Source organism: Mastomys coucha, unplaced genomic scaffold, assembly GCF_008632895.1.
Source record: "Mastomys coucha isolate ucsf_1 unplaced genomic scaffold, UCSF_Mcou_1 pScaffold1, whole genome shotgun sequence".
Lineage (NCBI taxonomy): Eukaryota > Metazoa > Chordata > Mammalia > Rodentia > Muridae > Mastomys > Mastomys coucha.
Window position 1 is genome coordinate 79,237,247 of NW_022196891.1, and position 14,680 is coordinate 79,251,926.

The 14,680-nt window shown below is 46.7% G+C and overlaps 1 protein-coding gene across 2 annotated transcripts; it reads right to left on the reverse strand.

Moving 5' to 3' along the window:
• Positions 1 to 5,629: 5,629 nt before the first annotated feature.
• LOC116068055 (sphingolipid delta(4)-desaturase DES1) lies at positions 5,630 to 12,938 on the reverse strand. Of its 2 annotated transcripts, none has more exons than XM_031337168.1 (3): positions 12,735 to 12,938; positions 9,015 to 9,757; positions 5,630 to 6,538 (listed from the first exon to the last, which is right to left on the reverse strand). In XM_031337168.1, exons 1-3 carry the CDS (start codon positions 12,814 to 12,816, stop codon positions 6,392 to 6,394), a joined length of 972 nt encoding a protein of 323 aa, XP_031193028.1. In that variant the 5' UTR covers positions 12,817 to 12,938; the 3' UTR covers positions 5,630 to 6,391. The 2 variants fall into 2 exon arrangements, with proteins under 2 accessions (XP_031193028.1, XP_031193035.1); XM_031337175.1 differs by lacking the exon at positions 12,735 to 12,938 and adding an exon at positions 12,223 to 12,549.
• Positions 12,939 to 14,680: the final 1,742 nt, after the last annotated feature.

Consider the following 14,680-nt stretch of genomic DNA (forward strand, 5'->3'; position numbering starts at 1 on the left):
ATATATATATATATATATATATATATATATACACATATGTATATATGTATATACACACACACACATGCACACGCAACCCCCTTTCTCTTCCCCCTTCTCTTTCGGCTGGCACCTCCCCTCTCTCTCTCTCTCCCAATAAAACCTCTTACACCTGGAACTGTTTGGGCCTAGTGTGGTGTGTCCAGAAGGGAGCCACTATTCTAAAACATCAAAGATGTCATCAACAGTTTGGGCAGCAGGGCTAACTGCTCTTATCTGGTACAGCTATGACGGATCTTGCACTTGATCTAGTTCATCCTTCTAAGATTCAGACGTTCCCACGGTCCACGGGAACCTGTACCTCTAAAACACTGGCAGTGTTGAAGACACGTGACTTTCTTTGCGCTCTAAGCCATTGCAGTGGCCTAGTGGGTAGGCTGGACAGATATGCTCAGAGACAGTCTCTACCCCAGCCATCCTGTCTCCTGATCTTGTCTGTCCTTCCTCTGGCTGTGCTGAGCAGTAGAGGTTTATCTTCCCGGCCTGAAGAGCATACTTTGAACTGAGATGTTGATTCAATGACCACCTTCTCTCCTTGGCTGGTGCACTGGCTCTCGGCTGCTCCAGTTTGGCTTTTTTCCCCAGTGTGGCACTTAGACCATCTAAACTGGGCTGTTTGGAGCTATCCTGATAGAATCATACGTGTCTAAGCTAGTTCTGAAACAAAACAAAACAACAGTGATTGTTTAAACTTGAACTCTAGGGCTGGAGAGACGGCTCAGGGATTGGGAGCTCCAAATGTTCTTCCAAGGATCCGAGTTCAAATCCCAGCACCAACGTGGCAGCTCACAACTGTCTGTAGCTCCAGTTCCAGGGATTTTGAAACCCTCACACAGTCACACATGTGAACAAAAACACACCAATGCACATTAAAAAACAAAACAAAGCACCTGAACTCTAGGCCACAAGCTTCTCCTTTTTTAAAAAAATTATTTAGGTCAATGAGTGCTTTGTCATTTACATATAACCCTGCATGCCAGGGGAGGGGATCAAATCAAACAGATAATGTGAGCTACCGTGTGGTTGCTGGGAATTGAACTCAGGACCTCTGGAAAAACAGCCAGTGCTCTTAACCGCTGAGCCGTCTCTCCAGGCCCTTTTCTGACTTTTAACATTAGCATTTCCTGACCAAGAGAGTGCAGAAAAACATTGTGGAGGTCAGAAGCTACAAACACAACCCACTGTGGGCATGCTCGAGTCACCTGTGGGTGGCTGAATTGAAACAAAAACACACCTGTCATGCATTAGACTAATTTGGAGGATGTCTCTGAATTTGAGGATTATAGTTGCTAAATATATATACACACACAACACACACACATACATACACACACATACTACATACTACAAAGTTGTAGCTTTTGATTTTAGATACTGATTTGAACTTAGGCACCTCTGGCTTTATACAAGTTAGTCATCCCTGTTATTTTGTGTTCTGGGATGAATCACAAAGACATGGGGATTAAACAGTGCCTAGAGATTCACACGGTGGCAATGGGCTTAGGACAGAAACTTCATCTATACTGACAGTCAGGGTGCACTAGCTTAAAGCTCCTCGTCCACATGTCAGAGCCAAAGCTATGTTTTAAGTTTTAATTTACTCCGCCTAAGAGATCCATAAAACAAAATGTCGGTAACCTGTAACCCCTTGCCCAAGGACACACACTTCCTGAAATCCTGGAGGTTATGGTTTGAGGGAGAGAATCAGCCAATCATTTTTTTTTCACTCCCCTAAACAAGTTTGACCCAACTGCACCGGATGTACTCGATCACTCAAGGTGGGAGGTACAGGAAGTACACTTGCCCCAGATTGGATGTAGGTGGGAGGTCCACTTATACTTGCCCCTGATTGGATCTAATGGGAAATACGTAAGTCCTATGGTTTAACCTTTTAAAGCCTCTGCAATATGTGACCATTTCCCGAGAACCCTGGAAAGATCCTGGCCAGAGTCCATTATTTAATTAAAGCTTGCTTCAAATTTGGCCTAAAAATTGTGGAACTGGCCTTCCTCAATTCTCAGGTTTAACAACTCTGGCTTATGTTATTAATTTACAAAACAAACCTTTCCAGGCCTAAGGTAAACTTCAGGACAGCCAGGCTCAAACAGGTCTGCAGAACCATGGCCATTCCCGGGCAGTACAGTGACAACACTGCCCTGGTGGCAGAGACTACTCATAGCACGCCCCCTCCCTTCACCCTGGAGCTGGGAGCGCCAACAAGGAGAAAGCCAACCCTAACTAACCACGGAAACCTGTCCTGCAATGACCACATCTCAGGCTTAGAGATCAGTCCCAACAGGACCTGCCATTGCCCAATCCCAGATCCCCTGGTGAGCCAGCAGAGCTTTACTTAATGGAATGGTAATGGAAGGGCAGGGCGGTGTCACAGGGTGGTGGCCAGGGTTTTGACTTCGAATAACGATTCAAATTACCAGGGGTAGCTGGTTGTGCCATCACTCTGCGGGAGAACTAAAAGAAGTTACCTAATACCTTGGAATCTTGGGTTCTTCCTCAAGAGGAGGACCGACCAGACAATCTACTTTCTAATGATTGTACTCAATGGAGATGATCTTGGAAACTGGAAGGGTGCTGCTTTCCTAACACATGATTGCACTTGAAGGTGTTTTTTTTGTTTGTTTGTTTTGTTTTTTGTTTTGTTTTGTTTTTCGAGACAGGGTTTTTCTGTGTAGCCCTGGCTGTTCTGGAACTCACTCCATAGACCAAGCTGGCCTCAAACTCAGAAATCGCCTACCTCTGCTTCCCAAGTGCTGGGATTAAAGGCATGCGCCACCACCGCCCGATGTTTTTTTTTTTTTTTTTTTTTTTTTTTTTTTTTTTTTAGGAGGAGAAAATATAAGAACAAATAATGCACAGACATGTGTTGTTGCCTGTGGCCTGGACAACACTGTGATGTGTGCCCAGTCAGCATTAATCCTAGATTACAAAGGCAACTTATATTTCTGTGAGTCCCACCTGTCTGTTCCACCCCCATGCAGCCACAGTTCAGACCTCCTGAGACATGGACACATACACCATGAGAGGCATCACACACACACAGACCTGTGGTGGGCATCATCATCTTTGACCCACAGCCATGCTTGGACCTGTGGGCACCTGAAACCTTCCCTCAAGATGGTACTGGCTTCCTGAGCCAACTTGCCAGATCAGACTGATTTTGGCAAAAGCTAAGCTACGTTTAGGCGAGGCTCCCCATTATTTTATCTGACCTGTAGAACCACTTCTTGTCAAATCCTACCCCCTCTCCACAGCAGATCTCCCCACTGCAGCTGTGTCCCTGGGCAGGGCGGACAGAGCTCCAGGGCCCACACTTCAGGCGGCTCTCATTCTTTACGAGCTTAGGCACCTTCACCAGATGTTTCAGCTGTGTTTACCTTAAGTATGCTGGGAACATTTTATGGGCTTATCACACCCTGGGCCATCCTTAACCTTAGGTCCCAAGATTGTTCTTTTCATTCCAAATGACAACAGCGCCTAGGTTTTCCCTGACAGGAAACAAAACGTACCCTTGTCCGAACAACAACAACAAAAATATCTTGCAATCAACAGCAGGTGGACTAATGGGAAGATAGGCTCTGGCAGCTGGAAGCTCACCTTTAATCATGTGATCTCAGGCTGCTCACCTGGGAACAGCTGGAGCTAAGTTACCCACACACTGACAGGTGCTTGAATGCTGTCTGCACTTAGCTCTATGGAATGAACCTATAAATAGATGCTCTCCTGCTAGGGATGGAAACAATGTTTTCTATTTAAATCTCATCAAGGCTGAACAGCCTGCCAGTCTTACAGCCGGTGGTCCTGACTAAAAGCTGCGCAGGAGAGAAAAGCGGTCTAATAAGACTTACAACTCCAGTTTACAGTCCATGCTGGGGGAAGTCAAGACTGGGACCTATAGCATCATGGAACCATAATGCATTTCTTTTCTTTTCTTTCTTTTTTTTTTTTTTTTAAAGATTTACTTATTTATTAGTATACATAAGTACACTGTAGCTGTCTTCAGACACACCAGAAGAGGGCATCAGATCTCATTACAGATGTTTGTGAGCCACCATGTGGTTGCTGGGATTTGAACTCAGGAGCTCTGGAAGAGCAGTCAGTGCTCTTAACTGCTGAGCCATTTCTCCAGCCCCATAATGCATTTCTTCAAGCTTCAGCTTTTAATCTACAAAATGCAGCGGCAGACACTACGTCTAGAGATATAAGGATACATATCTATCTAAGTATAGAGAGGTGTACATAGAGATGCTGGGGTGCTCTTAAGACGGGGCTGGAGTTGAGGGAGTGTCTTAGTGGTGCTTGCTTAGCGTTCAGGGAAGCCTTGGGTTTCCATCCCCCTGCTGCAAACTGGAATTACAGATAATATCAGGACAGCAAACAGTGGGAAGGATTCTTCATAAATGTCCCTTGTTTGAGACTTAGCTATTAGAGCTAACCTTTAGACGCTGAATTTGTCTAAAGGTTATATAAACACACATTCTTTGGCTTTTAGATAAAGCTCAGTAAAATTCTAGGACACTAGTCTCATTGCAAGACACCAGTCTAGTACTGGGCCTGATCAGGTGGGGGAACTCAGAAATCAGCCATTGCTCTCTCTCTTAAGGAGCTTCCTTGGGGGAAGCTGTTTCTACAACTTGATCAAAGCCACGTGGGAAAGTGGTTTCTGCCCTGCTGTGGGATAGTGCAGGTGGTAGAAGCCTTGAGACCTGGATGAGGAACAGAGCTGAGACAGACAGAGAACTGCAGTGGCATCTCTGGCGGCACCATCTCTCAAGGTGAGAGGCCCCAAGGCCCAGCCTTCCTACTGCCCAGTTAGTGGCTTTCTTGAAGAATAGACAGAATTGACAAGAGTGTCCCTCCCACCCCAAGGTCAAATACATATAGGTGACATTGGGAGTGTGAAGGTTTGCCAGTCACACAGAGGATTCATCCCTTAGCGATACAGCTCACATTCTAAAAACATCTCCCCACATTCTAAAAACATCTCCCCATTTGACGCTGCAGTTTCCAGTGACACTTCTGAGGTAACCAGAACTGCACAGGATGCTGGCTATTCGAGACAAACTACCCACCACCAAGCCACAGGGTTTCCACAGCAGTGCAAGAACAAAGACTGTCAGCTGCTTCCGATGTGGAGAGTCAACACAGCTAAAAGCGGAAGGAAGCTGCATATGGGCGTGGTTGAACTTAGTGAAGACTTTATTCAGGATTCAGCAGTGTCTAGGTTAGGTGTTAGGGATAATAGTAAAAATTAAGAATAAATAACTTGCCAGGTGGTGGTGGTGCAAACTTTTGAACCCAGCACCTGGGAGGCAGAGGCAGGCGGATTTCTGAGTTCGAGGCCAGCCTGGTCTACGGAGTGAGTTCCAGGACAGCCAGGGCTACACAGAGAACCCTGTCTCAAAAATACAACAAAACAACAACAAAAAAACCCCACCTCAGTAATTTATAAAGAAAATTTCACCTCACTCTTACAAGCTCCTGCTACTTTCCCAGGGAAGACACAAACTGTTCCTCTGTTGATATCACTTGGGGCACCAGAGACAGGTCAAAGAAACCCCACTAAGGCTAAGCGTAGTAAACCAGTGAGTTTATTTGGGTTACTTAGAAGATCATCAGCTACTCAAAGGCAGTTGCAACAACGACATGCCCAGCCCAGCATGGGTGGCAAACTCACAAAAGTCGAACCTGCATCCTTGGACTCCGGCTCCGGTCGGACTAACAAAAGCTCCTCCAGGAAGCACTTGAGGTCTGGACCCTTGAGGAGAGACTCTCTTGATGGAGAAGTTCATCAGTTCCTGAGTCTTATGAGCCTTCCTTTCCCCACTAAGAATAAATTATTAAATCCAGAGGAAACTTACACACTACCATATGTGCTCAAGTCAAGCCTTTAACAAAATAAAATTTCTGGATGAAATTTTAAAGTTCTCCCTAGCACTCTGGTAAGTATACCAATACCATAGGAACCTATAATAATACAATGAATATTAATATATATGATTAACAGTTCAGTTTATTAGGTGCTTTAATAAAGTAAAACTTTATAGTGAAAAATAACCTAAGCTCTTTATGATTTGCTTACAGCATGACAGACATGAGTTAAGACACCTTCAGTAACAGTAAAACAGCACGTGAGTACAGGTGAGCAAGCGCAGCGGCCGCAAAAGAGCACGAGCTTCGGCCTGTCTGAAGGCTGAGGAGCCTCTGATGAGATCCTAGCTGGAAATTATGCCAGTGCAGCTTCTGAGCGTCACTGACCTTAAGCTTAATGAATCAAAATTCCACTTGACCACCTATTCTGAAGCCATGGACGGAACGGCTTCGGCTGGGCCGATATTTACTCCAGAATCTCGTTCCCTTTTGGAGGCCTCTTTATCCGCGAGTAGGGACTTACGGTGTCATCCATCACAAAGTCATAGAGCACCTTGATCCAGGAGTTGTACTGAGGGAGGTTATCGTAGTACTCACTTGCAATCTTCCTCACCTGGGAGTGAAAACAGAGAAGCGACTGTGTTACTGAGGCCTCAGGATGACGGGTGACACCGACAGAGGAACAAAATCCAACCAAGCGCAGTGGTTTCCCTCATGGTCCTTTAGACCCTCTGCAGTTCTTAATGAACAAAGATGGCCTACAGATCACACACATATCAACAGTTCCATCATAATCGACACCAAATTTATGGGAATGCCAGGAGCAATCAGTTTCATCTAACAGCTGGAGCAGAAAGATGGTAGCATTCCCAATCTTAAGAAGACAGAGCCTGCCGGGCGGTGGTGGCGCATGCCTTTGATCCCAGCACTTGGGAGGCAGAGGCAGGTGGATTTCTGAGTTCGAGGCCAGCCTGGTCTACAAAGTGAGTTCCAGGACAGCCAGGGCTACTCAGAGAAACCCTGTCTCGAAAACAAACAAATAAACAAACAAGAAGACAGAGCCAGTTCAGAGCCTGGGTAAGCATTGACTCAAGACCGAGACAGAAAATGCACTCAGGATCATCATCAACACAAGAAGGCCATGAAATGCATACAGTATAAAGACACAAAGTTTATAAAAACTCAAATTCTTAATGCTAAGAATTAGGAAGTTGTCAGTCACGTGCCCACTTCACACATTGGTGTCTGTGAGTCTTACCAAGTTGTAAAATAACTGACAAATGCAGGCTAGAAAATGTGTTGTAGTGCTGGAGAGCTGGCTCAGTGGCTAAGAGCACTTGATGCGCTCACTGAGGACCTGTGTTAGGGTCCCAGCACCTACAAGGAGCCTCACAAGCACCTGTAATTCCAGTTCCAGATGCTCCAGCACTCTCTCTTGGCCTCTGAGGGCACCAGGTACGCACATGATACACATACATATTTGCAAACCTGCACACACATAAAATAAAATGTTTGTGACCAGCAAAATTCACTAAAAATACACAAAACCCTTTTAAAAGTTAAAATATTGAAACTACATAGGGACTGTGTAATAAATGCCAGGTAGTTATTGAATAGATGGAGTTCCTCATAGGCAGACAACTTAGAAAGAACAGGGAAGGCAGGGCTGTCCTACACGTGGGCTGTCTGTATTTATCAACTGATCACAGGGTTAGGAGACAGCCTGGAAGAGCAGGAAGTGAGCAGTCACGGATGTACTGGTTCTTTTCCTTACATCACAGTCCTCCATTCCCTGGTCACAGAAGAGGGTACGCTGAACGGCCAGACTGTTAGTCCACAGCAGAATGACACCAAGGGGCTAGGGACCAACATCACTTTGCACCACAATTCAAAGCTGTCTCCAGACACTTGCATGCTACATTCTCCTAATTTAAAAAAGCTGAGAGGAAAGCAAAAGGAGCTCTCAAATTTCCCAATTAGCCCTTCAACACACTTGCTTTACCTGTGGACTATACATGGAACACACCTCACCCTGCTTTCTCCCCGAGTATGTACCGACTTAACCCTGCATGTCAGCTCTAAATACTGCAACTTCTATTCTTGTATGGCATGGATTACCCATTGACTATAGTTCACAGTCTTTTCTTTTTCTTCTTCTTTTTTTTAAAATAGTATTTATTATTATATCTAAGTACACTGTAGCTGTCTTCAGACACACCAGAAGAGGGCGTCAGATTTCATTACAGGTGGTTGTGAGCCACCACGTGGTTGCTGGGATCTGAACTCAGGACTTTCAGAAGAGCAGTCAGTGCTCTTAATCGCTGAGCCATCTCTCCAGCCCCACAGTCTTTTCTTAACCAGATCCTAAGCAATCATCACATGCTGCAATTCGTTATCATGTTGTATGTGGTTTTTCTCAACAGTCTGTGTTTAAAACTTTGAGTGGGCAGGTCAGGGTAAAGTACCAGTTAGAATTCCCTTATATATATTACCATAACTTAAAAAATAAAGTAAAGAAAACTATTCTTTTTCATATGTATTTCCAATTTTTAAAATTATTCTTTTCCTTTTTTTTTCTTTTTTAGACAGATGAAAAGAATGCTGAAATGTCTTTTTCTGTCTGTTCCCTCCACATAGAAGCTGTGACTACCTACTGTCCTGAGAGAGTTCCTGCCAGGGAGGGGTACAACGTGGACCCGGATGCTGTCCACTCTACAGGTCAGTTATGCAGGTCACCTCACCTGTGTGTAACGAGAGCAAGTCGCCTTAACCAACTGCAACAGTTTAACAGTGACGAAGGCTCTGTGAGCTGATGCTCCTGTATGGAGAAGCTGTTTTCTTCTTCGGAGGTAGCTAACCAGGTAAGAGACTGTGCACATCCCACAACACTGCTGAGCACAACTCTAAGCCTAAGGACCCCAAACAGAAGATGCCAAATCCTTAGTAAAGTTAGGCTGTAGACAAAGGATATATATTCTCCTTTTTTGGAAATCTCATGAAACATATTAGATTCCTTTTACAACAAGCAAGCCATGACTAACTTAGATTACATCATCATCAGGAACAAAAACATCAAGTCCTTTACTTACCAGGGGCAGGTTTTTCCCAGGAACGTTGGGGAAGTCATGGTGTTCGTTATGATAGCCCACGTTGAAGGTGAGTAAGTTCAGAGGCCCATAATAGGAGTATGTTTCGTGTCCCTTTAAGAACATGTAGTGTTCGGCTATAAAATGCCCAGAAATTGGGTGCAAACCCAGGCCAAGCAGGGTGGCTGCCAACATGTAGACTAAAGATTTCACTCCAAAAACATAGTAAATGATAATGTCAAAAGTGATTTGGATCACAGTATTGATGACTTCTAGATAGGTAATTGGTTTGGGATTGATGAACAGGGGTCTAAAAGCATAAAAGAGAGGCTGAAGGATAACCCAGACAAGCTTTCTAAAAGTGGTGCAGAAGAACCAGCCCTCAAAATCGGTAGGAATATCTACATCAAAGCGGTCAGTTCCGAGGTACCGATGATGGTCCATGTGGTATCTCTTAAAGGAAATAGAGTATGGGACTCCGAGAGACAGGTTAGCAAATATTCCAAACCAGCGGTTCCACAGGGCCTTGTGGTGGCCAAAGGGGAAATTGTGGGAAATCTCATGGATAGCCAGAGTAATGGAATGGTTAATGGAGCTGCCAAAGACAAGGGCCCAAAATATGACCCATTTCCACTGTAAGTCTTTGACTAAGTAAAATGAGGCCAACTGGATGAGAACCATCATGGTTATGATCCAGATCAGGTTAGGGTCGGGTTTCATCAAGGATTTTATCTCTGGATACTTTGCTGTAAGAAAAAAAAAAACACAGAAAATCAGAAAGAAAAGCATACCATAGTTCAGCAACTATAATTAATGCAATTAGACAAACGCAATTAGATTTTTCCCTTTTCTAAGTCATAATATTCCGCCTGACAGACTTTATGAGATATATATCTACAAAAGGGAAGGAACATGTTTTGGTAATGAAGTTACAAAATAGCACAACACAACAGTTTATGCAAGAAAAATTGATCTGGACATTCCACATTCTTTTATATTAAAATAATTCACTTATGTTTAGACAAAGCTTGCACATATTTTCTTCTAAGATTTATTTATTTATTTAATATGTTTGAGTGTTCTGCCTGCATGTATGTTTGTGAGCCAGGTGGTGCTTTGGTGCCTGCAGAAATCAGAAGAGGGAACGGAATCCCGCTAGCACTAGTTACAGTTAGTTGTGAGCAACCATGTACCCCTGGGAACCGAACCTGTGTTCTGAGCCAGAGCAACAAGTGCTCTTGTGCTCTGAGCTATCTCTATAACCCAAGCTCTGGCATATTTATCTTATATAAATCATCGAGCTAGCACAGCCGACACAGGAAAGAACATAACGTTTGTTTTTATAGATCTCTAAATCATAAAACTCATTTCCACGGTTCTCTCAGACCAAGCTTCCTCCTTGTAATTCTGTTTTGAATCTTCACAAAACTTTAAAACCAACTGGGCATAGTGACACATATAATCTCAGCCGTCAGGAGGTTGTGTTGGTTAGTAAGTTCCAGGCCAGTCTAGACTACATGGTAAGATCCTGTCTCAGAAAAGGAAACAAAGCAAAACAAACTCCCTAAACTCAACAGTCTAAGAACCTCATATAACCAGAGGATAGTCTAAGGGCCTCATATAACCTGAGGATAGTCTAAGGGCCTCATGTAACCAGAGGATAGTCTAAGGGCCTCATATAACCAGAGGATAGTCTAAGGGCCTCATATAACCAGAGGAGAGGCTAGTGCTGAGACAAGCGCTTAGCGGCACGAGCTTTCAGGCCAGCGAGCCTGACGTGCTGGCGGCGGCGGAGGCAGAAACAAGAAGAGACTGAGGTGAAAGCCACAGTGCACACTGTGGCGTGTGTGTGCACGTGCACCCGTTGGGGCACACCCACACGCCCACACGCCCACACACCCAAAGGCAGGTAACGACTAGATTGTGGAGAAACTTTAATACACTGCTGATGAGTAAAATGGTTTAGACTGTCTGACATCCAACCAAAATGCTAAACAAAGAACTGCCAGCAATCCCCAAACGAAGACGAATCCACGCCCTGTGCGCGAACGTTCAAAGGCACACTACGAAAAACAGCTGAAAGCGGGTATCAGCTCAAGTGTCTATCAGAGGACTATTAATTAAGTAAGTGTGGTATCACCATTCAGTGGAGTGGGCTTGGACCCCAGCTGATGGACAGATCTGGTCACAGTGAGACCTGAAGGTTCTAACCTTACCAACATATCAATCCCTCAAAGGACTCAGTATAAAAGGCACAGGAGGAGGTGTGCACTGAAGGCATGCCACAAAGGACGTGCTCTCCTGCTTCCAGACTGACATGAGGGGATCAGCTTTTTTCCTTCAAACCCCCTCCGCCATGAGGTCACCAGACCCCCCACCCAAAAGCAATGGCACCCGTGAGCACCGATGGAAGCCAGCAGCCAAAACCCTCCCTCCTTCCCTCGAGCTGCAGACTTTTATCACTGCAGCAGAGGCAGTGCCTAGCAAAACTGACAGCACAGCTGGGGAAAATGACTGAGCTTCCACCTTTCCAACCGAGTCACTGGAGTTAAGCTCCAGGTCAGAAGTCAGGGCTGCAGCTCAAGGGTTGAGAACTGACTAGCGCCAGGAATCCCCTGCCTAGCTAGCGTGAATTCCACTAGAAAAATAAAGTCCACTTGAACGGCAGCTAGTCGCCCTGATTTGCAAAACAAGTAACGTGGAAGTTTAGCAACTATTGCAGAAGTCTGGGCCTAGCCGCCCCCTCCCCCACTAGGCAAATATTTTTAAGAAAGAGTGTGAAAATGGTGGATATGAGACAATCCCTCATATTCAATGGCCTTTCACTGATTTCATTGATTGATTAAAAACAAACAAACAAACAAACTAAAACAACTTTCTGTATCTAGCACCAAGAAAAGAAAAATGGCATATTCTTTGGCTGCAATCTAGAGATGCTGGAATCTTAACATTACTTCATCTTTTAAAATGCCGGCTCAGGCAAAGCACTGGAAAGGGGAAATTGAACCGGTTAATATATGCAAAGCTCTCAACCCAACAACTTATCCCTACTCTTAAGAGTAGCCTGCGTGGGATGAGAGACCTCGCTGTCTCACGTGGAAATCCCCGATGCTCTCCTAAATCAGGCCCAGCCTGTCCTAAGATCCGAGAGGCTAAGCTGCTCGCCTCTCCAATCCAGCCGGCCCCTCAGATCACGGGAATACTGACTCACCGGAGCTGGCCTGGGAAGCCTAGGGTCACAGGGACCTGGTCCCCCCGCTAGGCCTGCGGCTAACTGAACCACGTGATCGAGGCTCCCGGGGCCGGGGGATGCCACCGGACCACGCCCTGAGCCAAGCGGACGTCCCGGCTCGAGCCCACCCCTCCACCCGGAGAGGCAGGGGGGAACCCTCGACCGTCGGAGCAGGAGGGGCGAGTCCGGGTCGCCCTAGCGGGGGACCCTCAGCTCATAGGCCGGCGGAAGCCTCCAACGCCTGAGCATCGAAGGGCTATGGGATCGGCGAGCGGGGGCGCGCACATCCCCCCCCCCACCCCATCCCTCGGTCCTCCTGCGGGCCACGAGCCCGCCCGGCTGCCGCCGCCTCTCCCACGCGGGCGGCCGGGCGGCTGGGCGGCCGAGCGGCGGGAAGGGGCCGCGGAGGCCGCGCTCACCCAGCGCGCGCGCGGGAGGCCGCGCAGGGCCCGCACACGGCCGCGCGCACATAACGGGGCGCTGGGCTTCACCTAGGATCTCCTTGCGTCGGGCGGCGTGGGGCTCGTCCGTGTAGACCCATTCGAACTCCTCCCGGGACACGCGGTTCCCCATGGCTGCGGCGTGCCGACCGGCTCTGCCTCCGGCTCGCGTCCCGACGGCGGCAGCTCAGTCGCCCGGCTCTGGTCGGTCAGCGGCGGGGACGCGGGCCGAGGCGGGGCCTCAGGCCACGCCCCGCCGCGACCACGCCCCTCCCGGGAAGCGATGGGCGGGACCTGGATTCCGCTGCCAAAGAACCTCGCTTGGCTCCAGAAGCCTGGGAAAAGGTGAAAAGGAAACGAAAGATCTGCAGCTGGATAAGTCTCTCGCTCTAGCACCTCGGTGGGTGGAGTGCTTGGGGTGGTTACCTCTCCTTGAGGGAAGATCACCGGCTGTGATGAAGTGGCCATGAGCCCACGTTTCGCTTCACTTTTGATGGCAAGTTATCTGTTGAGCCCTGTTTGGTTGGTCTGTTGAACTAAGACCTCCAGAAGTTTGGGAGCGTGTGGCAACTAAAATCTAATCAAGACAAAACAAAACAAAACTTTTTTTTTCCTCATTGCTTTTCTCTGCCCCCTCCCCCAATACATTTGCTTTTGTTTGTTGAAGTAGATTCTCACTACCTAGCTTAGGTTATCCTCCGGCTGGTGGTCCTGCCCTAGCCTCCCGGTGAAATTTCAGGCTGGTCTCCCGAATGCCATGAAGAAGAGGGAAGGGAGAGATGGGGTGGAGTTAGTGGTTCTAAGGTTTCTCTTTACACTGATGGTGGTTACTCAATCTCGCATCTTCTCAGAGATCACCCACAGCTTCCTGTGGGATGCGGGGGAGATTTGATTTCAAAATGCGTACCATTTCTTCACTAAGGAGGTTTAGGGATTGGAGGTGTGGTGCAGGGCTGGAGCACACACAGGCCGAGCCAGGTGGATGGGCTAGGATGGGGCTTCTACGTGCAGTCTAAGAGTGAAAGAAACTGCTAATTAAGATTGTGGGAATTAGCAGCACGGATGCCTTTCCGAAAGAAGCCAAGCAGGCATGAACATAAACCGTGACGCAGACACACACCACGGCACACGCATACCACAACTGGAGGGGTGGGCACGCAGAGAGATAGATATCCAAGTCTGACCAGTCCGTAGATACAACTGCTGCTGTGTAGATGTAGAAAACTATGAACAACAGAGGAATCTGCTAAAAGACTGGATGCAATCAGCAAGATCTCACTGTGGTAAACAAGAGGGGAACTCTGTGTTCGCTAATAAAGAAAACAACAACAACAACAACAACAACAACAACAACAACGAGTTAACAGAGACTTAAAAGGATAAGCCAGCCAGCTGTGATGTATTAGTCTTATTCTGGAGGGTGAAAATGATGTGATATTATTTAAAGATCTGTCTATCTACCTACCTACCTATCTGTCTGTCAGTCGGACTATCTTTCTGGGGGAAGTTGCTTTCAGAGGCCAGAAAAGGGTGTCAGAACCCATGGAGCTGGAGTTACATGCCCGTTGAAAGACACCCCACCTTCCATGGTTGCTGGAAACTGAACTCTGCAAGAACAGTAGGAACTCTTTAAACACGGAACTGTCTCTCTAGTCCCTATTTCTTAAATGTTTCATTTGGTAGGTGAAGGTATTAAGAAATTCTTGCTGGGCATGTTAGCCCAGTTGTGTGTGATCCCAGCTGAGCAGAAGCCTAAGGCAGAGAGAGAGAGAGAGATCACAAGTTGCAGAATTGCCTAGGTTACAGAGCAAGTGCAAAGCCATTCTGGGAACATCAGTAAAGCCCAGACTCGTCCGTACAAACACACACACACCCAAAACATATAAAAGACTGGAGGGCTGGCGAGATGGCTCAGTGAGTAAGAGCACCGACTGCTCTTCCAAAGGTCCTGAGTCCAGATCCCAGCAACCACATGGTGGCTCACAACCACCCGTAAT

Coding starts and splice junctions, on each gene's coding strand:
- LOC116068055 (XM_031337168.1), bottom strand. CDS start 12,816: ATGGGGAACCGCGTGTCCCGGGAGGAGTTCGAATGGGTCTACACGGAC. Junction 9,758..12,734: donor CCGACGCAAGGAGATCCTAG/GTGAAGCCCAGC, acceptor TTTTTCTTACAG/CAAAGTATCCAGAGATAAAA. Junction 6,539..9,014: donor CTGGGAAAAACCTGCCCCTG/GTAAGTAAAGGA, acceptor TTTCACTCCCAG/GTGAGGAAGATTGCAAGTGA.